This window comes from Scardinius erythrophthalmus (genome assembly GCF_964197995.2).
Source record: "Scardinius erythrophthalmus genome assembly, contig: HAP1_SCAFFOLD_52, whole genome shotgun sequence".
NCBI lineage: Eukaryota > Metazoa > Chordata > Actinopteri > Cypriniformes > Leuciscidae > Scardinius > Scardinius erythrophthalmus.
Window position 1 is genome coordinate 501,955 of NW_028296539.1, and position 26,864 is coordinate 528,818.

The window sequence follows — 26,864 nt, forward strand, 5'->3', positions numbered from 1 at the left end:
TAATGCTCTTTGAGTGAAGAAAACCTGGAATGGAAATCCCTGATTATAACATGAAGCCAATCAAGCTGATCAGTCTTTGTGGACTAATAAAGATACAAATGGTCAGCTGAACAATGGCACGTCTTGAAATAAAAGGAACTATACCTTTTGCTCACAGTGAAAATAGGAAGAAAAGTACTGTATGCACATTTTGGTCAAAATGTGAGGCAACATTACTTGTATCCTTTAGGAATAAGGCAATCCCACAATTTACCGCAAAGAAAATTTTCATTCAATATCCTAGCTAACACTCATGTTCTAAGAACGTATTTTTTAAAATTCTGAAAACATTATTTTCAAATATTCTGTAAAAATTCATAACATTCAGGGTTTTTTTTAAAGAATGTTTAAAAAAACGTACTCGGTTACTAACGTAACCTCGGTTCTCTCTAGAAGAGGGAACGAGTACTGCGTTTTATCAAAACGCTACGGGAAAAGTCTCTTTTCACAAAACACTGAAGCAAAAAATTATCCTTTAATTTTCATATATGTAAAACGCGTTGCGGCAGCAGCAGACAGCTATGGCGAGACGGCTTGCTCGCTCATTGGCTGCTCTGCGGCAACTGCTTAAGCCTATCGAGCGAGGCCTGAGATGGCATCAGGCCAATGGCATCCTCGCCACTTCCCGCCGAAACGGGCGTGGCTTACCTCTATAAAAGGAGCTCGAGAAGGCTGACTCACTTGATTTTGATCGCCGAAGCGAACCAGAGTGAACCGTACGCACGGCAGAGAACGCAGTACTCGTTCCCTCTTCTAGAGAGAACCGAGGTTACGTTAGTAACCGAGTACGTTCTCTTACGAGAGTCCTCTCGTACTGCGTTTTATCAAAACGCTACGGGAACCCCTTGCAAAACGCCGTGCGTGCTGGGATAAAAAACACTGATCACCGGAAGCTATTTCAGGCATACAGTGCATAATCACCAGATTGACTCACACAGAGTCAGGGAATAAGGGTGGGAGCCTTAATTCCCTAAACTGTAGCGTCGTAGAATAGACATGTCCACAGACGCAAGTATAACATCACATAGACAGGGTAGGGAACCTGAACTAATGCGGAAAATGTGGGTCTTACACAGTTCTGCCCAAGATAGTCGGTAGCGCATAGCGCATGAGTTTCAGCGGTCTGACTAGACGGCTGAACGGATTACACCGACAAAAGCTTAGCCTGCAAGGCGGGAACCTCTAGGTTATAAAACCTGATAAATGTAGACGGCGAGGCCCAGCCTGCCGCCGTACATATATCCTGTAGGGAAATCCCGCTGGACCAAGCCCACGAAGAAGCAACGCTTCTCGTAGAGTGCGCTCTGACTCCCAACGGGCATGGAATGCCCTTGGCAGTATACGCCAGCGCTATGGCGTCAACTATCCATCTGGATAGACTTTGTTTCGAAACAGCCATTCCTTTGGAACGTCCACTGAACGAGACAAAGAGCTGCTCTGTCTGTCTGAAGACAGCAGAGCGGGACATATAAGCTCTTAAAGCCCTAACAGGGCAAAGAAAACTCGAGTCCCCTTCCTCACTCGATGCCGGCAGGGCAGCCAGGGAAATGACCTGAGCCCGAAAAGGCGTGTTGAGGGATTTCGGCACATAGCCGTGCTTAGGTTTGAGTATGACTTTAGAGTCATTAGGACCAAACTCCAAGCACGCCGGGCTCACAGAGAGCGCGTGCAGGTCGCCTATGCGCTTCACTGAAGCGAGAGCCATCAAAAACACTGTTTTGAAAGACAAGTGTTTGAGGCTAATAGACTGGATAGGCTCGAAAGGGGCACCTTTCATGGCCGCCAGGACCGTAGAAAGGTCCCACAAAGGAACTGAAGGAGGTCTGGGCGGATTCAGTCTCCTAGCTCCCCTGAGGAAGCGGATGACTAAATCATTCCTTCCCAGCGACTGACCCAGCGTTGAACCAAAGAACGCTGAAATAGCCGCCACATACACTTTGAGCGTGGAAGGGGATCTGCCCTTATCCAACAGCTCTTGTAGGAAGGAGAAAACCTCCGTTACCTCACATTCGAGGGGTGAAATGCTCCGAGCTGTACACCAGCCGGAGAAAACCGACCACTTCGAAGCATAAAGCCGCCGTGTCGACGGCGCTCTAGCCTGAGTGATGGTATTCACGACTCCCTCTGTGAGACCAACGGGTATCCGTTGAGCACCCACACATGAAGGGACCACAGTTCCGGGTGTGGGTGCCAAATCGAGCCCCCGGCCTGCGAGAGGAGATCTCTCCTCAACGGCAGTGGCCATGGATCGATATCTGTCAACTGCATCAGAACTGGGAACCATATCTGGTTCTCCCAGAACGGAGCTACAAGCAGGACTGGGCATTTCGTTTCCCTGACCCGTTCCAGCACCTGTGGCAGGAGGGAGACGGGGGGAAAAACATAACGGGCAGCGCGGCCACCTTCGGGACAGCGCGCTGTCGGTCTTTGAAAAGAACGCGGGGCAGTGCGCGTTTTCGCGGGACGCGAAAAGGTCCACCTCCGCTCTGCCTAATCTCTCCCACAACAGCCGGACTGTTTGTGGGTGTAGAGACCATTCGCCCGGGGGAACATTGTTCCTGGACAGTCTGTCTGGGCCCACATTCTGAAGCTCAGGTACATGCACTGCTCTCAGCGAGCGTAAGTTGTGCTGAGCCCATAATAGGAGGCGTTTCGCCAGCCTGTACAGGGATATGGACTTCAGACCGCCCTGGCGATTTATGTAGGACACCACAGCCATGTTGTCCGAACGGACTATGACGTGTTCGTCCTTGATGTGGGGACAAAAACGCGTCATCGCGTTGTGCACTGCCAGCATTTCTAGGCAGTTTATGTGTTGGAGCTTTTCTCGTTCCGACCACAGGCCGAAGAACGGTCTGCCCTCGAGCAGAGCTCCCCATCCCGAGGTGGATGCGTCTGTCGACACCATCCTCACTCTCGAGGAAGTCCCCAGGCTTACACCTGATTGGTACCAGTCGTCCGCCGTCCAAGGCGCCAGGGCTGAAACACAGCTCTGATCGACCTTGAGGCGTAATCGACCGGTCGCCCACGGTCTGCGCGGTACCCGCGTTTTCAACCAGAACTGCAGCGGGCGCATGCGGAGCAGGCCCAGCCGGAGAACTGACGATGCTGAAGCCATGAGACCCAGCATCTTTTGAAACTTCCTGAGCGGGGTGACAGCGCCGCGGCGGAAAGACCTCGCCGCGCGCTGAATGATCAACACGCGCTGTGGTGACAGCCGCGCTGTCATAGACTGTGAGTCCAGAACGACGCCCAGAAACAAAATCGTTTGACTGGGGTTCAATGAACTCTTTGTCCAGTTGACTGTGATACCAAGATTCTCGAGGTGATCGAGTAAAATGGTTCTGTGCTCCACGAGCTGTGATCGTGATTGAGCTAGGATCAACCAGTCGTCCAAATAGTTCAGCACTCGCATGCCTCTGAGTCTGAGAGGAGCGAGCGCTGCGTCCCTGCATTTCGTAAATGTACGAGGTGCTAGGGACAAGCCGAATGGCAGGACTGTATACTGGTATGTCTGACCCCCGAAGGCGAATCTCAAGTATCGCCTGTGGTGTGACGCTATCTGTATTTGAAAATATGCGTCCTTCAGATCTATCGACATGAACCAGTCTTCTCGGCGAACATGCGCGAGAATTTTGCTGGTTGTGAGCATTTTGAAACTGCGTTTCAATAATACTCTGTTCAGCCGTCTTAGATCCAGTATGGGTCTGATACCGCCGTCCTTTTTGGGGACTAGAAAGTATCTGCTGTATAGTCCCCCTTCGCTTAGAGCTGGGGGAACGCGCTCTATCGCCCCTTTGCTTATCAGTTTTGATATTTCGGCTCGAAGTAGGTGAGCTACTTCCAACGAAACCGTAGTTCCGACGCGCGCTGTGAAGCGGGGAGGGCGTCGACAAAACTGTAGCGAGAAGCCTCTCTTTATAATGCCTAGCACCCAGTCCGAAACCCCTGGAAGCGCTGCCCATGCTTCTGCATGGCTGGCTAGGGGCTGGATACGGAGCGCGCTCTGTTCGCCGTGCGACAGAGGCGCTTCGGGGGATAAAAACATAGGCGTTATGCCTGTGGCATTTGAGGCGGGGCGCGCGCTTAATACAGCGGGCGGAACGCTCGTCCTCGACCTTACTACAGTGCTTAGCTGAGTGAGGGAGGACTGAGAAAGTCTCATAGGACTCATGTGAGCGAGTAGATGTGGGCTGGGAGCGGGCACATTTACTGCTTTGGGCGCGGTGTCTGCCTGAGCAGAGCGCGCGCTCACAGGTCTCGTTTTTACAGAGAGCCTGTGATCTGTTAGACATAGTGTTCGTGGGCACTGGGAAGCGGGCACTCTCACTATGTTGGAAGCACAATCGACCTGAGTCGATTTTATGTGCGCGAGCCCTAAGTGTAGGGCTGTGCTTATGTGTAGTGATGGGCACTGAGGAGTGGGCATCGAGACTACATTTATAGCACCATCGGCCGTGGCCGGGCAGAATGCCTGCGCTCGACCCCGCTGCGGTGTTTAACCGAGCAAGGGAGGGCTGGGCGAGTCCCGTAGGACATATAATGACCGTTAGTAAGTGTGGGCGCGGGAGAGCGGGCACAATTACTGCAATGAGTGCACTGTCTGCCTGAGCAGTGTGAATGCACAGGTTTCGTCTTTACAGAAACCACAAGGCATGCAGAACATAGTATTTGTGGGCACCAGGCAGTGGGCACGTTCACTATGTTGTGTGCGTGATCGACCCGAGTCGAATATATGAGCGCGGGCCCTGTGTGAAGGGCTGTGCTAATGTGTAGGGATGAGCACAAGCAGTGGGCATCTTCTGTACACATATAGCATCATCGGCCGTGGCCGGGACTTCGCTCGTGGGCTGCAAAACAAACACTTCTGCAGTTGCCTCTCGGGGAACAAACAGAGTGATTTGCATTCGGCGGCATAAATATTTTCTGCCGGCAGACCCGGGATTCGAACTCGGATCCTCTGCGCGAGAGCCTAATAATCTACCACTGGACCACAGTGAAGATACATAGACAAAGTCAGCGCGAGTATTATCCACACTGGCGTTTGCTTGCAGGCATGTACCACGTGCTCGTGGGCTGCGAAAACAAACACTTCTGCAGTTGCCTCTCGGGGAACAAACAGAGTGATTTGCATTCGGCGGCAAAATATTTTCTGCCGGCAGACCCGGGATTCGAACTCGGATCCCCCGCGCGAGAGTCTAATAATCTACCACTGGACCACAGTGAAGATACATAGACAAAGTCAGCGCGAGTATTATCCACACTGGCGTTTGCTTGCAGGCATGCGAGTAAGCACGACATGCAATACTAACATTTTCAGACGCCTGAAATATGCCAGAATGTGAGAAGAGTGGATATCGCCCGGTTTCAGCGGGGCTGAAAACACTCCATTCCCCTTTCGCCAGTGACGCACGGGAACCGTAGAAACGGCGTTCGGTTGCAGGCAAGCGGGTACTACGCGCTCGCTGGCTGCAAAATGCATCTCCGAAGTCGCCTTCAGGGGACTGACAGAGCGAAGCATTGGCGGCATAAAAATATATATGCCGCTAGACCGGGATTAAAACTCCGGTCTCCCATGCGGAAAACCTATAACTCCGCCACTGAGCCACAGGGGGATGTAGGCTTTGAATGTGAGAAGAGTGGATATCGCCCAGTTTCAGCGGGGCTGAAAACACTCCATTCTCCTTTCGCCAGTGACGCACGGGAACCGTAGAAACGGTGTTCGGTTGCAGGCAAGCGGGTACTACGCGCTCGCTGGCTGCAAAATGCATCTCTGCAGTCGCCTTCAGGGGACTGACAGAGTGAAGCATTGGCGGCAAAGGCGGAGTCAACATGTATTCTTCGGCGTTTGCTGGCAGGCAAGCATGCTATAACAGACTCACTTGCTGCAATAATATTTCCAGTCGCCGAACAGGGAACTGAGAAATATGAGAGAAAAGAGGTGAGACCGACCAATGGTGGGACTGAGAACACTCTTTTCTCCTTCGCCGGTGAATGACGCGCGCGGAGGCAGGGTAGCTTTTCTTGTAACGTAAAGAAAAACTAATCCCGCCGTCCGCTTCCAGGAAGGGCAGCCTCGGAAGGATGCCTGGCGAGTCCTCAGAGTCACCGTAGGCAATTGGCTCGGAGTAAGGGCATTTCGCCGTCAGCGAGCGCGAGCGCTGCATGAGAAGGCGTCTTGAAAAAGACGCAGCTCTTTTAGGGGTGAGTGTTGCAGCGAACACACACACACACACACACACACACAGAAAACAGAGCAATATAGCAATAAAGGATATAGGCGTCGGAAAGCGCAGCAGGTACGGCTGTAGAAGGCGGCGTTGGCCAGCGGCTTCGAGGGCTCGTCCCGCTGAAGTGCTTGCTTCGAACGACGCTTGCTTCCGTGATCCAGCGATGCGTGCGCTTCGCTGAAGAGATTAAAATCAAGTGAGTCAGCCTTCTCGAGCTCCTTTTATAGAGGTAAGCCACGCCCGTTTCGGCGGGAAGTGGCGAGGAGGGCGCGAAGCGCCCTCATTGGCCTGATGCCATCTCAGGCCTCGCTCGATAGGCTTAAGCAGTTGCCGCAGAGCAGCCAATGAGCGAGCAAGCCGTCTCGCCATAGCTGTCTGCTGCTGCCGCAACGCGTTTTACATATATGAAAATTAAAGGATAATTTTTTGCTTCAGTGTTTCGTGAAAAGAGACTTTTCCCGTAGCGTTTTGATAAAACGCAGTACGAGAGGACTCTCGTAAGAGAACTAATTCCTTTCCTCGGTCATAAAAATATTCTAGAAAACGTTATCAGAACGTTGGACTGTGCCACTGCAAAGGTGTGTATGTTCATATGCATGTATGAGTAATGAATGTACGTAAATATGCTTAAGGTTATTAGGTGCAGATTATGAGTAGTATATTTTCCCGTATGCTCCCAGTGTTCCTTTGTGCTACATTTTTTGTGCTTATTAGGGGATTGACTAGCTTTCATATAGTGTATAAATAAAGCAAGCGTCGCACTAGACGATTTTTCTGTCGATTTCAAGGCTCATTTACATAGTTGCTGGAGAATCAGAGAGAGCCAGTGTGTATGACGTGGGGTACAATTCCACTTCGTTTTTAGACACTTGCAATGTTCCCTAAGCGCTTCCCCTAAGGGGATCCCCCCCCCCCATCCCATTTTGAAGAGCATTTCACTTCGTCAAGTGGACGAGGGAAGGACAGACCCCTGACCCTCTCGATTTTGAGAGAGGGAGCGAGTTTATTCATACACACAATTCATATACCACAATCCAACAATACATTCCAAGTGATCAAGGGCATAGGGCTGTCCATTTAAACCCATTGTAAGGGTTCCGCCAATAGTGGGCACTCAAGTAACGTAAGCAATACGAGTCTGTGAGATGGAGGGAAGTTAGCGAGTAAAGGGCATAAAATAGTGAATTGGAACTCAGCCCAAGTCTTTCAGCAGGTGGGTGTTAACACCCACAGCGACTCAACTCCTTGCTGAGTTAATGGCTCTACCAACCCAAAGTCAACTTACATGTTTGAAATTATTAGAGGAGGTCAGTGATGTCAGCTCTCATTGTCTTTGCAGTGACCAATGAAGAACTGACAAGATCCTGTCCTGCTGCTCATCCTATTTTTTTGTACTGCACACACTGATTTTTATAAATGATGATTGTGTGTCCAAAAGCGGTGACAGAATAGTCTGTGGTTAATGAATTGAATCATTTTTCTCAACAAAGCTGTTCATGAACATATACTTACTACAGCAGGCCTGAAAGGATAAACACACACTTTTTTCAATGGGTTTTGAGAAAGAGACTATGATTCCCAAGAGTCACAATGTGCAAGCAACAAAGGCAAAATAAGTTTGTGTCTCCGAAATCCTCCATAAACACTTAGAAGTTGGAGGGCTACCATCTTGCTGTCAGGCCAGGATTGGGTTCACCCTCAATGCACCAATGCACATCTCGCTAGGCTTAATGAACTAAGTGACCAAACTGCTGACACGCTGTCAAGCCATGGCAGATGAGTGAACCTCCTTATTGTCAAGGTGATCCACAGTAAACTCTAGCACAAAACTGGTCCACAAACCTGACAGCATCACAGCAAACTGACAAAAAAGACAAAGCTTTTAAACAACAAAAATGCACTTTAGCGTACATACTGTATATATAGAGCTTGTGAAAAGATTGTGAAGATGCCACTGCATTCTCATGTAACACACTTTTTTTGCAATGCTGTTTAAGCCCACTTAAAGATATGTTGTTATCTGGCCAATAAAATGTAATTGGAGCTAATTATACTGCTGATTAGCCTAATTAAAGCTTAGCTTATCCACTTAAGGATTAGGGGCTAAAGTAAGCCTTACACTGATTATAATGTGAGTGTGTTCAGAAATCATAACTGTACAATTCCCTGGCCTGCCCATGAGCCAGAGTCCACATTAAGTCACATGACTACAAAGCTGCCAGAAGCTGGAAAGAAAACCTGTAGGTGACGGGATGATTAAATAGACTCATCCTATGCAACCTATTCACAGATTCAGAGTCGGCACTACCACAGGGAGTCGTAAAAACACATTTGCACATAGTCTTTGTGCAGCTAAATAACATGAAACGCTAATTTTAAACTTGAACATTTATGAACCATTTACTGTATGTTTTCAATGAAATGTCTTTTCTCTGATGTCCACTTGGTTTGCAATCATGCCCCTCTGAACTGTAAGGAAGATGTTTGTGTACTGTATCATGTTTTCTTGGTTGGGTCTGCACTCTTCTTGTCATGTATGAATTCACAAAGGAGATCTTTAGCTGGGACACAAATGCTGGTTTGAATTCTGTGGACCACTGAATCTGAATTGTTGTTGAATGCTGTCTTCTTTTTACCACTTTAAAAGAGTGAAGTCAGTCAGCCTTAAATGGAAGTAGCTAAATGTTTATATTGGGGTCCGACTAACAAAATGCCCTTAAAATACAGTAAGCTACATTCACACTGGATTTCAGAAAACTACAGTCAAATCACTGGAGAGCTTTCTATGTGAATGCAAACTGGAGTCAGAATGCTGGAAAATTCAATCTTCATATCAAGACCCTAGTAACATTATCGGGACCAATTACGGAGCATGTGAGTGTGAACAGGCATCAGGTATTTTATGACTATTTGACAACAGGAAGAAGGGGAAAGTTTGTATACAGACAATGACGTAAAAAGAAAATAACAATGGCTGTGAACTGGAACAATACCGAGACTAAGGGGCTACTGACAATCCATGCAAACAACAAAATTATGCTTAGTGGTACCTTACGCAATACACAGTTGTTTAACATAAAAAGAAAGATGAAAGAGCGGGGCTTCGCAACAAGTTTGGTAGATGCCATATAGTGACGTCACTCTGTCTTTACGGGCCTGTCCAGGATGTGTGTGAATAGAGGGTATGCATTGACGTCACATTCCCGCCGGTACACACCCCCTCGGCTGAACTGAGTGGCAAAACATCCTGCAGCATGACTAGATTTAATAGGGGAAACTGCAATTAAAGGGTTAGTTCACCCAAAAATGAAAATTCTGTCAGTAATTACTCACCCTCATGTTGTTCCAACCCTGTAAGACTTTTGTTCATCTTCGGAACACAAATTAAGATATTTTTGATGAAATCTGAGAGCTGGATCACTCCTCTCTCCAGAGAGAAGGAAATGAAAAGTGGAATAAAGTCGTTATTTTTGTTTGATTTTGCGCACAAAAAGTATTCTCGTCGCTTTATAAACTTAAGATTGAGCCACTGGAGTCACTTGGACTATATTAACAATGTCTTTAATACATTTTCTGGGCCAGCAAGTTAAGGTGTCCATAAGCCTGCAAGAGGAGTGATCCAGCTCTCAGATTTCATCAAAAATATCTTAATTTGTGTTCCGAAAATGAACGAAAGTCTTACGGGGTTGGAACAACATGAGGGTGAGTAATTACTGACAGAATTTTCATTTTTGGGTGAACTAACCCTTTAACGGTTCAAATTAAAGGCAGTTGGACTCGACAGTGTTCCTTACATCTTACCAAATAACCAGTGGTCCTGGACATTGACATTTGGCCAGGAATTGGGTTTCCTGACCTTTGTACCTGATTTTGATGCTGTGGAAATACATAAATCAAAGCCTGTGAGAGCTTTATCTGCTAGACAACACTATAAATACAATATATGTAGATATAAATCTGGATGATCACTTGTATCATTGTTATATATATCATCATATCTCCCAGCCCTAAAATTTGTTAAAGCACTAGTGACAAAGCCATCATAGACATAACATTATGAATTATGTAAAGCCGTTCAGAATAAATGTGTTTTGTGAAGAGCTAACAAATTTGACTTGACACTTGGTCGTACTTCAAGATTGCATAAAAGTGACTTTTATGTCACTTTTGAATATTCTTTTTGGATATTATGACATCAATGGATATTCTGGTTGTTTCAATATCAATATAATGTTTCTGTGAATCCATTTTCTTTTCTTTTCTTTTCTTTTCTTTTCTTTTCTGTAGCTTTCGGCTGTAAAAGCTCAGATTTCTTGTTGAATCTATTTGTACAGTCAATCACAAACTCTTTCCCATTTTAGATGTGTTTTGTGTGTTTTTTGCGGCATTCAAGCTGAACACCAATGCTGCCACTCAGTCTTTTTGCCACTCAGTGGGTGACTCTCTCCTACTGTGATATGATGTGCATACCGTCTATAAAAGCAAAGAATATGGGAAACGTCTAGCAGCATGGATGAACAAAATCATGCAATGCCAGAAAACAACTTGTACAGAAATTTTCAAGAATCTCTGTGTGAAAAAAATACCATTGCGTAGTGCCTTAGTGAATATTGGATTATTGTGCCATTTCAGTTACCAAAGCTGTTTATTTGTGGCAACCCATTATGTGTGCTGTAGAATTCGTATTTTTGTAGCATGTGTTCAGTTGTATCCTTGCCTGATAGCACAATGACCTGTGAAGAGCAGGATGACCAGCACTGGTTTAATGTTCTCTCCAAGCCTGATGGCCTGAGTAACACTGTTGCATCCACGTTGATATGAAAGAGGACATTGAAAAGTTTATAGTGGCTTTTGAAAAACTCTGGCATAGTCAAGCTACCACAGGAAGAAAGAACTGAACAATCTAAACAACTCAAAGGCTAAACTGTAACACTTTTTATGAATATATATATATATATATATATATATATATATATATATATATATATATATATATATATATATATATACACTCACCTAAAGGATTATTAGGAACACCTGTTCAATTTCTCATTAATGCAATTATCTAATCAACCAATCACATGGCAGTTGCTTCAATGCATTTAGGGGTGTGGTCCTGGTCAAGACAATCTCCTGACCTCCAAACTGAATGTCAGAATGGGAAAGAAAGGTGATTTAAGCAATTTTGAGCGTGGCATGGTTGTTGGTGCCAGACGGGCCGGTCTGAGTATTTCACAATCTGCTCAGTTACTGGGATTTTAACGCACAACCATTTCTAGGGTTTACAAAGAATGGTGTGAAAAGGCAAGAACATCCAGTATGCGGCAGTCCTGTGGGCGAAAATGCCTTGTTGATGCTAGAGGTCAGAGGAGAATGGGCCGACTGATTCAAGCTGATAGAAGAGCAACTTTGACTGAAATAACCACTCGTTACAACCGAGGTATGCAGCAAAGCATTTGTGAAGCCACAAAACGCACAACCTTGAGGCGGATGGGCTACCCTATACACAAAAGAAATATATTTGAAATATATTTTCAGGATATATTTTGGAATATATGCAAATATTTGAAATTGGCCCAATAAATATATTTCATACTTATAATTAATATATTTTTGTTATATTTCATTATATATTTCAATGTATTTTTTTCTGTATGGGTCCCCAAAAGTGTCAAAAATATATGTGGCATATATTCCAAATACATTGAAATATATTCTGAAATATAACAAAAAATATATGAAATATAAGTATGAAATATATTGGGCCAATTTCAAATATTTGCATATATTCCAAAATATATTCTGAAAATATATTTCAAATATATTTCTTTTGTGTATGGGACAGCAGAAGACCCCACCGGGTAACACTCATCTCCACTACAAATAGGAAAAAGAGGCTACAATTTGCACGAGCTCACCAAAATTGGACAGTTGAAGACTGGAAAAATGTTGTCTGGTCTGATGACTCTCGATTTCTGTTGAGACATTCAGATGGTAGAGTCAGAATTTGGCGTAAACAGAATGAGAACATGGATCCATCATGCCTTGTTACCACTGTGCAGGCTGGTGGTGGTGGTGTAATGGTGTGTGGGATGTTTTCTTGGCACACTTTAGGCCCCTTAGTGCTAATTGGGCATTGTTTAAATGCCACGGCCTACCTGAGCATTGTTTCTGACCATGTCCATCCCTGTATGACCACCATGTACCCATCCTCTGATGGCTACTTCCAGCAGGATAATGCACCATGTCACAAAGCTTGAATCATTTCAAATTGGTTTCTTGAACATGACAATGAGTTCACTGTACTAAAATGGCCCCCACAGTCACCAGATCTCAACCCAATAGAGCATCTTTGGGATGTGGTGGAACGGGAGCTTTGTGCCCTGGATGTGCATCCCACAAATCTCCGTCAACTGCAAGATGCTATCCTATCAATATGGGCCAACATTTCTAAAGAATGCTTTCAGCACCTTGTTGAATCAATGCCACGTAGAATTAAGGCAGTTCTGAAGACGAAAGGGTCAAACACAGTATTAGTATGGTGTTCCTAATAATCCTTTAGGTGAGTGTGTGTATATATATATATAATATGATCTCCTCATACTGTGCATGCAGTCTAAAATTTGAGAAATGCTTTGTTTTTCCCCATCATTACGTCCCGCATTTACATAGAGCATTCTAGCCTTTTAAGTATACTCTTACCATGAACTCATATTCAATACATGCACACTACAACTTCCTTCTGCTTTGAAGTTCTGACCTCACATATCCATTTTTGTTGTTTTCACCTTCCCCTTCTGTTGTCTTTATTGGTATTTTTAAATAGTAGAAAAAATGTCTTAGGCTGTGTGTGTTTCTCAAATCATATCTTTTCAGGCAGACTGTCCTCACTATTAATTGCAAGTGATCAAATAAGATGTGTGTGTCCAAACATAACCAATCTATCTGCATGGGTTGCTTTGGTAATGATGTAGGCATACATGGACTGCATGAAGACTGAAAACCTAAGAACCTGTTTCAAGCAAACAAATGAAACATACTTTTGGCTTAGCAGACCTTGAGCCACAACCATGGTCTAATGTTCCATACCATAGTAGACACTAGAGTGATTCTTCTCAGAAAAGAATGATATGGACCAACTGCTAGCATCATTGGGTGACACTCTAAACATGCTCCATGTACTCAGAGCTGAGAAGAGCTGCTGAAACTTGCACTATAAAATTGGCATTATAGGCTAGTTGGACTGTGGCTGGACCTGGACGGAAGATGTGAGAAGCTTTGATGTGGGAGACAGGGAGAACTCCTGGACTGCTTCAGCTAATGCTTCACAAAGACATGCTGGATGCAGGTACAAAGGCACAATGCTAACATACAGTACCAATATGCTCTTAACATTTAATGTAGCCTTCCTGGCCAGTAAGATCTGAAGATGAACTTATATCTTGCAAATAAGTATAAAATGGTGTGAAGGACACTTTGTTAGGTTGAATGATATTTGATGAAGGTCCTTTGTCCAAAAAAGAAAGAGTTGTGCAGCGCTGGCTACGTGTTTTTTTCTTTTCTGTTTTTTTTTTTTTTCTTAACGTCAAAAAAGCAGCTGAAATTTTCATAGGCTCATAAAAGAGGTCTGAAGCACTGGAGTGGAACAGAGTGGCGTTTACTTGTGAAAACATGAACACAGGACTTGCTCAGATTACACCACTGAAAGGAGAAATCATATAGGGTGCCATCAGCTACTGTACTAACCAACCCTTCCATTAGCGAGTTATAAGGAGAAACAGACTACTGGCTCACTTTAGCAGTAAATAAAGCTGAGGAGAGAGGAAAGTAACTCTGCCACTCAAGATACTTTGTGTTACATGGTAAAATTATTAGGTCTCTGGAAGCATCTAATTATGAGTATTTATGACAGGGTGCTCTAGACTGTAATAACAGCTTGGCTTGCAAGTGGCACACACTTTATGTCTTACTTCCCCTTCTTTCTTTGTCTCTCTGAGCTGTTTTTGAAGTGCATTTGAGCATATCTATTTATTAAAGAGAAAACAGGAAAACCTGGATATTACAGTACAAATCTGTATATATTATTATTGTTAAAACCTTCAGAAACACCCTTTAAATCATTTTGGTGTTTCATTTGTTTTGTTTTTTCAGTACATAAAGGTTTAATAATACACATATGTAAACCCTTTACAATAAGCTGTCTTTAAATACACCATAAATGATACTAAAGCATAGTTCAGTGTCCCAATCTCTGAGTTCAGAGCTACTAAACAGAATGGCTTCTTTCATAACTTTCCTCAGACATCAGCCACAGGCAATCCGACTTAACCAAGGACAAACATACAGGCAGGAGAGCATTTCTGCAGACCCCCTTCATCTCTATTTGACATGTGCTGACTCTCTGCTCCATTAGGACATGAATAAAGCCTTCCATACAGAGACAGAGAGAGAGATCCAGATTTGAGCTATACTGTATTTTCACAGGAAGGGTACACTGACTAATCCATACTCATCCCTGCTTCTGCCCCTGAGACACAACATGCTTTATTAGTCTGCTGCCCCTCACCTGAGGCACAACCAAGAGAGATATTTGACCAAAACCACACACCCAATAAGATAATATCGATTAGCAGCCTTCGCTTCACTATAGCACACAGTTATATATCTATAAAGAAATTAAAAAAGTGTCTCATAGCGAAAAACATTTTGAGGATTTTCACTAGTGCCAGAGCTGTTCGTTTGTTTCTGGTGGTGTTGGGTTACTGGCATGTAGCAAAGGAGAAAGAAAGAGAGGGCCAGGAGAAAATACCTAATAAAGAAAAATGGCTTTTATTGCATTCATCCCCAAGGATTTTCAGGTAAGATATTATTATTTACTGTAGTTTCGAAATGCAAGAAACGTTTTGGAAACCAAGACTCGCTTAACGAAATATTAACATTGATGGATACTCATGGTTCTTGTGCTAAAGCATATTATTCTATTGGAGTAGCTTCAGTAAATGTAATGCCAACCTCACAATGGTTGACTGGCTAACCAATTTATGAACTTTATATTGGTTCAAAATAATGTCATGTTAAAAGTTTCATTTTTATTTAATTCTGTTAAAGGAATATTCCGGGTTCAATGCAAGTTAAAATCAATCCACAACATTTGTGGCATTATGTTAATTACAACAAACAATAAATAAATTAATTAATGAATCTGAGCTTAACTTGTATTAAATTTGGAATGTGTTCTATAATTCCTCTTGTATTTCTTGTATAGGAAAAAAATATTTCCACACTGTCCTGCTGAAAAGATTCAGAAATGTTTTCCATAGTTCTTCATAAAGAAAGATCTTTAGCTCTACCAAGTCTTGAGGGTATAAAGCTGCTAACAATGAGAACAGGCCGCAATCAGGAATGTCACCAAAGCCCTTTTGCTAGTGAGAAACATGATTCAAAATGATGCTCTTAAAGTTTAGAGACAAAAGTCTGATGAAAATAGTTAAAAACTTCTGAACTCTTCACAATAAAATGCAGTCTTATTAAAGCTTTAAGGCAAGAAGACTAACAAGTGTCCCAATTAGTCAGTGAGCACAGGTTTTAGTGATATTAAAGCAGTATAGATTACTAGGCAACTGTTACCTTTTGGCCATGAGGTACATTGCGATTTGCTTTTTTGTTTGTTTGTTTGTTTGTTTGTTTTTTTTTTACAATACAGAATAAGAGATAAATGTGTGTGTGTGTGTGTGTGTGTGTGTGTGTGTGTGTGTGTGTGTGTGTGTGTGTGTGTGTGTGTGTGTGTGTGTGTGTGTGTGTGTGTGTGTGTGTGTGTGTGTGTGTGTGCAAGTTCCTCCTGTGAAAGCAAACATCACCCTTTCCTCTAGACACCTATTAAAAACTGAATTCCTGCACTAACTGTTTGTGTTATCAGTAAACTTCTCCAGCGGAGTTGTCGTCTGGCCAGACCCCTCTTCTCCCTCCCTGTGTCGTCCTCACCCCTGGTCTTCAGAGCTATCAACATGTGGCACATGTCCTTGACACACTCAACAAACTCTATCCACGGCTCATTTCCCTCACCTCTCCCTCTCTCTCTTTTAATATGAGGTTGCCTGGTAAAGAAAGCAGGAATCTAATAACGGTGACAGTGGGGCTGTTTTGTTATTGTTCCCTCAATCTCAGACAGAGAGGCTATGCGTACATTAATGAAATGGATAGAAAGAAACGGCATGGAAGAAAAACATTATAATATAAGAGTATTCATTGCATTTTATGTGTAAAACAACTACTTTTTCAAGAAATACACAAACAGTATGTGCTAAGAGACTCAAAAATGGAGAAATAGAGTTAATGTGAGAGTCAGTGTGCTTTATTGTTTAAAGTTCTTGGCTGTGTGTGTGTGTGTGTGTGTGTGTGTGTGTGTGTGTGTGTGTGTGCGTGCGTGCGTGCGTGCGTGCGTGCGTGCGTGCGTGCGTGCGTGCGTGCGTGCGTGCGTGCGTGCGTGCGTGCGTGCGTGCGTGCGTGTGTGTGTGTGTGTGTGTGTGAACATGTTTGGCTTCTCTCATTCCACAGATGCTGAGAGGAATTTTGCACAGGGTTCTCTGATAAATGTTAAGGTCATAGAAAGAGAAAGCGAGAGAGACAGAGAGCGACTGATGAGACTGATGGCAGAGGGAGGACGGGACACATGTCTCGTCTTGTGCATCGCTGCTGTGACTGCATTAGTGGAATGCTATAGTCACATGAAAGAGCTCTCTGAGACGCGGCATTTCTGCTCAAAAGCTGCACTGTCCCCCTCTCCTCACACTCATGCACAGATAAACACACCGAAACACACATACACACATACTTGAATACAATTATTTATCAACACATCACCAATTAAAAGTATATATGAATTACTGCACAATAAAAAAAAATGTGCTGAATTATTTGTAACAAATAATACTGCAGTAAATGTTTCCAAACCTCTCTGTAAATAATCATCTAATAAACTAGGCAGCAAAACTAATCAAAATAAAAGTGACTAAGTCAGAACCAAAGCATGTATCTAGATTAATAATTATTAAAACACTAGGAAACAGGATTAAAAAGGTCTTCCAAAACAATAAAAAAAATAATAATAATAATTTTAACAACTTCAGCATCAACAATAACTTAATCAAATTACTCCAAAGTGCCACAGAGAATCAATAATACACAGAGTGAAGTAAAAAAAAAAAAAAAAAAGTAAATATTTGTTTAAATATTTTACTTATTTTCTTAAAAAAAATTATAATAATTAGCATTTTAACATATACAGTATAGCTCAGCTTCATACATTCAAGTAGCCATGTGCTGCTGTGTAGTTCTGGGGGATTTATTTAAGACCTACCACTTATCTTGTCATATCTGATTTCTTTCAGCGCTCTAGTCCAAGCTCAGTCAGAAGTGACACTTTTTAATCAAACCTTTCCTTGGACCTCACAGGATCGCTAAACAGGTTTATCCCTGTTCTTTTTTATTAAGAGACAAATGCACTGCTGGAAATCCCATTGTTTCCAGCACATTTTGTTCGACACAATGTGAAACATCTTATTCTGTAGTTCCTCCATATAAACTATAAAAAATAAATCACCCACAATAATCATACACCTCCCCACTGAGTACTTTAGTCACTGCAAGGCTTCTGTTTTGTGCTAGCTTGTAGATCCACAACATACCCAGTCCAGCTTGGTTCACTCCACAAATAGAAGTGAATTATTGTCTTAGTTCTTTAAGAGAGCAGAGGTTACCCTTAAACTATCATTTCCTCAGGTCATCAATCCAGTTCTAGCAGCTGACACACCAGAGTATTTCTGTTTTACCTCAACATTTACAGCTATCCCGCAACAAAATACACTTGGCAATGTATCACAGATATACAACAGAGAGCATGTACTCTTGTTGTAGAAAAAAATCAAAAATGCTATTTTAATAGAAAAAAAAAACTGTTTGTTGGACACTTTACCAATGATGCCTTGTGTGCATACCAGCACAAAACCACAAAACCCCCCAAAAATAATTGCAACAACAAACATAACATAATTTCTATGATCCTTCTGGAAATCAATACATTTAAAACAATATTTTGTTGTATTTAATTTGAAAACCCTGTATTTTATTTGAATCTTACATTTCTTAAAATGTATGATGTTTCCTGATCAATTCATATACGATTGTTTAAAAACACTTGTGATTTAACTATATATTGTGACGTTGCTAGAAAATACAGAATACAATACAAAATAAACAATGAAGCCTTATTATTGTAACAAGTTCTCATTACGGAAATGAGATTTAAAATGGTCTCTGTATCTGCATGTTTTTCTTTCATAGTTTTTCTACCAAACATATACAATATTTTTTTTATTTTTTTTTATCATTCTGGTCTCTCAATGAAATAACTGTCTGTGTTTTAGTTCAATTTCATAGTCTTTTTCTTCAGGTCATTCATCCACACATTCACTTATAATGCCCATCAAAAGAATCCACAGATGGACAAAGGAGGAAAAAAAATTTTAAAGGAGGAAAAAATGCCTCTTTTCTAACAGCAAATGTACAAAACTTCAAAATAAATTTGAACCATCTCTTTACATAGAAGTAACACTATTCTCAGCTAGGTATTCTCACTGTTTTGCTGGTGTTATGACCAACCTGTCGTACCCACCTACCCCATCCATCCATAACATACTGTCTGTCTATCAGTGAGGACATGGATGAGTTTCAGCAGTGCTCTATATTCCACTTTTTTCGTTTACAGGTTGCACAAGTACAAGGCTTTTCTTTTTTGACTTAATACAAGGAGCACAAATTATTACTATTCTCAATAATTGTTTAAGTAGTCCTACATTTCTACTTAGAAACTCAATTTTACATGCGTCACCAACTCAACTCACAGAGAGGTTCAAGAGAGCTGTAAGATCAAATAAGCAGTGTGTGTGTGTGTGTGTGTGTGTGTGTGTGTGTGTGTGTGTGTGTGTGTGTGTGTGTGTGTGTGTGTGTGTGTGTGCGTGCGTGCGTGCGTGTGTGTGTCTGTGTGTGTGTGTGTGTGTGTGTGTGTGTGTGTGTGTGTGTGTGTATGTATGTGGAGAGTAGGCAGAGGGTCAGAGAACACAGGGCTAAGTGGACCTGCTCTTCATTAAGACAATGTCTCCGGGGGACGTCACTAGGGCTACCTGTCCATGCACTTATTGAACCGTCTAACCATCATCTACCCTCTTACTCTGCCAAGGCCCCTGGAGAATCACACCAGCACAGCTGACAAGTTCAGCCTAAGACTGTGCCTGCAACATGAAAGCACCTCTTCATTTTACCTCCTCCTTCCCTCTCTCTCGCACACCCTCTCATTTCTCCCATACTCCTGCCCTGAACCTATGGTCTTTTTTTTTTTTTTAAGAAAAAAAATTGATGGAACTAAGAAAGACAAAGAGAAAGAGAGCAAGGAGGATAGAGATAGAGAAGGGGGACATAACTGCGTTTGACTCTTGACATGGAGCAGATGAAATGTTAAGTGTCCAGAAAAGTCCGGGGAGCCGTGCAGATAAAAGTCATCAAATGACACTCTTGGAATGCAAATTGGCATTTGAACAACTGTGCCCCATCACAGACAGCTGCTGAGATTAGGACAAAAAAATATATAATAATAATAATAATTTAAAGCGCCAATCTCATAAATCCTTAAGTAGAGTAACGGGGAGATTTTTTTTCCAATTGCATATATTCAGTGATATCTCCTCCTTGTTTCTGCGTTCACTGAGAGTGAAATACCTCAGTGTTCACCTGCCCTTGTAAATCACTTTCTCTCTTTTCAGAAAAACGAAAGCAATAAACATTATGATAAAAAAAAACAGGCATGATAGAAAATATTGTAATCATCACCAACAGGTTGTACATAAATCTGAAAATAATTTTTAAATTAATTAATTTGGTTGCATTTGTGTATTGCTCGGATGATTAATGTGCAAAAATACATTGAAAGTAAATCATGATGATTGCTGCCATTTAACACCAGTTCTGAAAGCTGAATAATTTTGTCTTGCAATTCATAAACATTTGTGTGAAGTTATTTTATTTTACTTCAAGGATGTGTTTCCACCATATTTTTTAAAAGTATATTAACAAACAAATCTATATTACATTATTTATAAATTCTGTTATTGTATGTTAAATATTTTATATGTAGCCTATCCATTATAGTTGTAGATGAGTTAAAAATACAGATTATAAAATTGGACCTATTTGACACATAACCTATTAACGTTTTGATTTAGTTCTATGATTGTATTTTTATTTTATTTTTTACATAAGCGACTTGTGCACTCATATAGTGTTTTTTATGTAATGAGGAAAAACTGAGATGAAAGAAATCCCCAGGTAAAGCAGTTTATCTTTAACTTGCTTGTTAAAGCAAGTTTGTAAACATGCTCAAGGCGGTAGATTTTCTGATTAAACTTCTTGACCATCACTTTCGATAAACTTCAGTAAGTCATACCGGTTAACAGATTTATTTGTATTAAGTTTCATGACATTTGTAACTATTTAAGTGTACGTGTAGTGAACGTAATGAGCGCTATACTGTACAGTAGGCTACTGTTTGTTAATGCCATTAATGAGAGTTATTGTATAGTGTTCATTTGTTGATCGCTCATACTCACCATTTCTTCATATTGTGTGAATGGCAGAATGAAGTTCAGTCAGATCTCGCCCTCATGTGGGGGGACTCTTTCCTCTTCCCTCTTCTCTTCTTTACGCAAATCTCTCTAAACTCACTCAAAACTTTATGTCTGTCCCTTCAGTTTTAAACCGATAATAATATTGGGAACAACGAGAACAACAGTCCTTTATCGTTTGGAAAACATTGATTTAAAAAAACGGAGTCAGTTCTGCGCTCTCGTCATTCGCATGTACCGGGTCTCAGTAAAGCGAAAGAAGCACGTTGGCTGAAATATAAGCAGTTTCGGTGGATCCAGAAGCCCAGCGCTGGTTCCGCTGTTCCAGATCCGCTCGTATAAGACACTCCACCGGGACTAATGCGGGACTAAAGTGGGTGGGTAGTTTGAAGCAGAGGGGTAAATCTCTGGCTGTCCGGGAAGAGAAAACTGACTGTCTACTCACTCCCGGCTATTTCTTCTGCATAGTCAGCTCTCTCTGACTGCTGCATTACATCCGAAGGAACATGGTGATGTATTTTTCTCTAGTGTAGTTGGTTGTGCATTATCTTCTAGTATAGATGATAATACATTATCATCTTGTAATTTTTGTTAATTATATTATATTTATATATAGGCTATTATTATTTTTGAATTATATTTTATATCTTCTAGTATGTTCAGTAATACACTATCTTCAAGTTACGATAATATATGCTAATTTTAAGTTATGTTATATAGTAAGCTATATTGTATTATGTTCAAGTAGCCTATATTTAGGAGTTGTTTTTTTTTATCTTATAGTGGTCATGTTCTAGTATTGCTGGTGTAAAGACTAACTGTTATGTTATGATAAGAGCTATCTCTGTGTAACAAAACCATTAAAAAATCATGCAGACACTGAAAATGTTTTATTTCTTTATTTTTATTTTTTTACATTTCTACCCAGACTCTAAAATTTTAAAGTAAACATTTAAAATGAATTACTGAAAATGGAATAATAATAGGCCTAACAATAATTATTACACTACACACTTTAATTTAATGTAACATTTAATTTTAATGTAAAATGAAATCAACAGCTAATAAGGGGCATTCGTAATTGTTGTCTTTAACAGAATAAATGTCCTAAATCGAAATGTGCAATGAATTTACGGCTAGGCCTACTTTATGACAAATGGACAGAGCTAGCATTTTTTTTTATTGCGGTGTGAATCAATGATATTGAATGTGTTAAGAGTCAGATTTTTGTCCTTGTTTTTTAATAATTCCTTAATGTTCATCAGGCCCAGTTTTACCCAATTTGACTTAAAGGAGAGTACTCCTACAACACACACACACACACACACACACACACACACACACACACACACACACACACACACACACACACACACACACACACAAATCACTAAGATAGTTTGCTTTAGATATGTTTGAGGACACTGATTTCCTATATATCTCCCAAACTTGTGTCCCCAGACTGTCTGAACAGAGCGCTTATAAATGTTTAATAATAGACTTGTTTCTTTTTTCCTTATAGTGCGCACAGAGATTGATTCTCAAGAGTGAAAGCTGAGGAAAGTCAAATGACAGACTTCTCCTTTAGACCAATAGAAGCCCCTAAATCCCAAGGCAGTCATTTTGATCAAGCTGAGTGCCTACAAGCCCCACTCACATGTTTGGTCAAGAGGTAAATAATAGATCAGGGATTAAACTTGTGTAGAATTTGTTCTAGGGTAACAAGCTACACACTCCCAGGATATGCATATTCATCTGATGTGCAAGGCCATGGCAGAGTAAATACCATATGCCCGGTAGTTAGAGATCTTAAATCCCTAATTAAATGAGATATTACTGTACATTGCTCCCTGATATGAAACAACAGAAGAGAGAAGATAGACCTTTAAAGAATTATGAGTAATGGACACATTAGCATGTTCACGTGGCTTCAGTTTCCTAGCATTAGTCTAGGAATGAGTAATTCTCCTTTTGATGTTTTATGCAACTTCTAGCTTGTACTGATGTGCCATTAAATTGTTTTGAAATCAATTTCATAATCCTTTTTCAAAATTCTTTTGTTACTCTGCATGAAATAAGCTCAATGTCAATTAAATGTCCTCATGTCATCATGTGGCAAACCATCCTCTAAGTGCAATGAACAAGTGGCGTCCAAGAGTTATGAACTCCGCAGCTTGACTCCTTTATTTGCTCAAGAAAAACATGACATTAAAGCAGCTTCTTTTCTGAAATCAGCTGCAAAAAGCCACCTGTGGGACCCGAATATAAGTATTGGTTTATGTCAGACCCCTTCCAGTTGTCTAATTACTCAAAGGGCAGTTGATGATGAGCTATTGAACCTTCAACCGGTTTTGGTCCTTTGGGACGGCCATCAGCTGTCATAGACTGTGTGTCTGTTCAATAAATGCCACACGTAGTTCCTGTTTGTGTATACTGAGGAAAATGTCAAGCTGATGGTGTCGCTTGACTTCTGGAAGGAGGCCATGCACGTTTTGCTCTAACTTCGCCGTCCACCCTCAATAAGGAAGTCATTTTTTACCATTGATCTCTTGTCTTGTGTAAACTTTCCCTAAACATCCTAGCTGGAACATTGATTTAAGTTAGAAGGAAACAAAGTACATATTTGTTAGCTATACTTGACACCATACTTTCAGATGATAATGGCCATGGACACCTCTTTGCACACATTCATAAGCATAAACAAAAACAAAGGAGTGAAAAGGTTCTCTGTGTTTGCCAGAGGCTCACATTATTTGAGCAGCATGATCCTCTCAGGGGAAATCTGATACAGCCTGTAGGGGAATCACTTCGCTCCTTTTTCCCACAATTCAACAGAGACACATGGGGCAAGCATTGCTCCCTCCACCCCTCTGGCTCCCCTTTCTCCCTCCATCGCCCACAGGAAGAGAGCCCGCTTATCAATCCCCTCATTATCCGAACCCACTGCCTGCTGAAGACAGTTAGAAGGTCATCAGATGGAGCCAGAGACTCATGCACGGGGGACAAATGCTCAACAGTGGAGCTTGTCCTGGGATGCAGAGCATTCTGTGGGAGCTCCGGGTGTGCAGCATGCCAGCGGATGGGCGCGTGATGACAGGTTTGCCGATGGGGAAGTGGAGAGATGCAGCTTTGTAGGTTGCATGCCATGGAAGCCACAGAATAGATGCACTGACTGTCGCTCCTATGAAGGAGCTGGATTTTGCAAAGGCCTTAGGTTCACTGCAGTTACATTACAGAGAATTATATTAATAAAGAGTTTAGGACCCACTTTATCTATATGTACAAATAGTTAAAATAATCATTAGAGACAATGCACCTATTGTGTACATACATGTTTTTACATTGTACTAATATTTAAAACAATACTGGTAACACTTTATTTTACGGTGTCATTGTTACATATGTTACATGCAGTAATAACTATAAATTATGCATAATTACATGCAACTAACCCTAAGCCAAACCAAACCCTAATTCTAACCCTAGACATGTAGTTCTTTAACATTACTCAGTACTTAAATGTATAATTACAGTGTAACAAACAAACCTTAAAATAAATTGTAACCAAAATACATTTATATAGTTACATATGAAATTAATTTCTGTAGTCACATCTACTACATAACCCAACCATGCCACAAAACCTTGTCCTAACTTTAATTAAATCCAACCTCAGTATCAGAAAAAAGTGTTTTACAAATCAATATGGGATATACCTAACTTTTTTTTTTTCTTTTTTTTTTACACAAAGTAGTAGTTAAAGACACCTATTATAAAGTGAGACTAGATTATATTTTTTATTATTATTATCATGTGGTATGCCCTATCCCTTATTATCATAAATTGTCTTTTTTATCATTAACACTTGGTTTATGCACATCCTATTACATATTTATTTACTCCAAACTTTTAAAGAACTTACATAACGTAACTTGGTTACATTTCAGGATAAAACAATGGACGTGGGAAGCTGGATAGGATCACATTCTATTTCCCTTTTAAAAACCAATATCCTGGGGCACATAAACTGTCAGAATCAAGTTTAAAGCATCTACACTATCTCAACTGGATTTGCACACCTACATGTTCATCCTCTGGGAAATGATGTGTTGTGCTCCTCTTTAAAATGCCTCTCATTTCCATTCCAAAGTGACACTGCCAGGTTTGCAGCCAGCATGTCGACAAAGCGAGCGTCTTGTATGTTTTTATAGCATTATAAAGTGCGACATTATTTTCTTCCCCTCTTTATCAAAGGTAAACGCTCAGAAGATGACAGTCCTCCTACCTCGGATTGCAGGCGGAGAACTGGGGTTTTCCCAATCCTCTGTGGTGAGATACTTCCCGTGCTCGGCCTACTCAGCCCACCAAGGGATTGTCAGTGCTTCCTGATTTTATGTGCTGCATGGTGATTCAGTGTGAATACATCTCTGTTTCTCAGTGACATGGAGAAGGAGGAACAGATGAGTTAAATGGAATCATTTTATTTGACATCACCTCAAAAATACTGTGGCAGCAACAAAGACAATAGACAGGATCGGAATTTGTCAGGCTATGATATAAGGTTCTAGAATGCTTAAAATCACAAATTCCTGCTACTAAAGCATTAGATTAAAGTAGGCTAATTACAAAAAAAAAATAAAAAATCTAAATACAAAGTCAAGAACAACCAATGAAGAGCAAAAGAAAGATTTACTAAATACACAAACCAAATAAAAACAAGTAAAAAATAAGCAATTAGAAATTAAATGATAATACTGTAACAACAGGATTTAGCTGGATTTTAACCCCCCCCCACTCACTCACTCACTCACTCACTGACACACACACACACACACACACACACACACACACACACACACACACACACACACACACACACACACACACACACACACACACACACACACACACACACACACACACACACACACACACACACACACAGCTAACAATAATCAGTGTCTAAGTCAATATCAGACTCTCATGAATAAAAGTCAAAAAGTGGTCTGACAAAGTTCATACCTTTAAGGTAAGAAATGTTTTTAATGTGTTGTGCAGTATAAATTAGGATCACTCAAGGATATTCTGTTTTTATCATAGGCTAATTATTTTTATTCTCTATTTATATTCTTTTCTGTTTTTGAATCCAGATTTAAACTAAATAGATAACTGGAAAAATGACTTCATTTATTTCCTACTTGAACAACATTTGCGTGGTTGTCTGTTGATCTGAACTTTTTACAGGCCTTGGGGGTTGTAAATGGAGCATGTTACATTTGTGACGTTTGGCCGCTGTTGGAGGCTGTTGAACGGAAACTGATATTAGTGCCATAGAGTGCATGTAAAATCACATTCGGAATGGATGACTGGTAACTATCGGCAGTAAACAAAGGGCTTTGTTGAGCAAGAAAGAAAAAGTTGATTCAAAAGTGCCATGTGTCTGCACTCCTAAAAGGGGCAGATGTTGCAAATTACCAGCCAGTCTACTGCCTCTGAAATCGCAGCTCAAATGAGCATCCTAATGAGAGGCACTGTTTGCGGGTCAAAGAAAAGCCTAATCACGCTAAGTCAATTGACTTCTTCTGGAGCAAGAGAGCATGCAAGCTCCAAAGCAGATGACCTGCTGTCTGTTGCACTCCTGCAACCTCCTTTATATCTGTCTAATCTTGTTTCTGTGGTTTTAATCATCTAGCCTTTTGACTATGATATGACTCTAGCCAATGAGGACAGGCACTGTTGTTTATACTCCATTATACAACCATTATGCAATGAAAAAAATGCAATAATAGATGTACCTTAATGAAATCAGAATGATACGAGAGTACAGACTAAATGATAATTTATATTGTGTGAACAAGATAAACAACCCTGGTAGACTCTTTAGGAGCTTTTATTTAAATAGGCACATTGAGAAATAAGTATT

At 41.3% G+C, this 26,864-nt stretch overlaps 1 protein-coding gene across 3 annotated transcripts in view; it reads right to left on the reverse strand.

Annotated features, from left to right (window-relative positions):
* bnc2 (basonuclin zinc finger protein 2) overlaps positions 1-21,411 on the reverse strand; it is a 400,727-nt gene extending 379,316 nt beyond the window's left edge. For 2 of the 3 annotated variants that reach the window (XM_081394612.1, XM_081394617.1), the window contains exon 1: positions 20,927-21,411. In XM_081394612.1, coding sequence (XP_081250738.1) covers positions 20,927-20,929 — 3 coding nt within the window. In that variant the 5' untranslated portion in view covers positions 20,930-21,411. Of the gene's footprint in view, positions 1-12,187; positions 12,237-20,926 lie in introns of those variants that run through there. The other variant, XM_081394615.1, reaches the window with a different exon arrangement.
* Between the last annotated feature and the right edge of the window lie 5,453 nt (positions 21,412-26,864).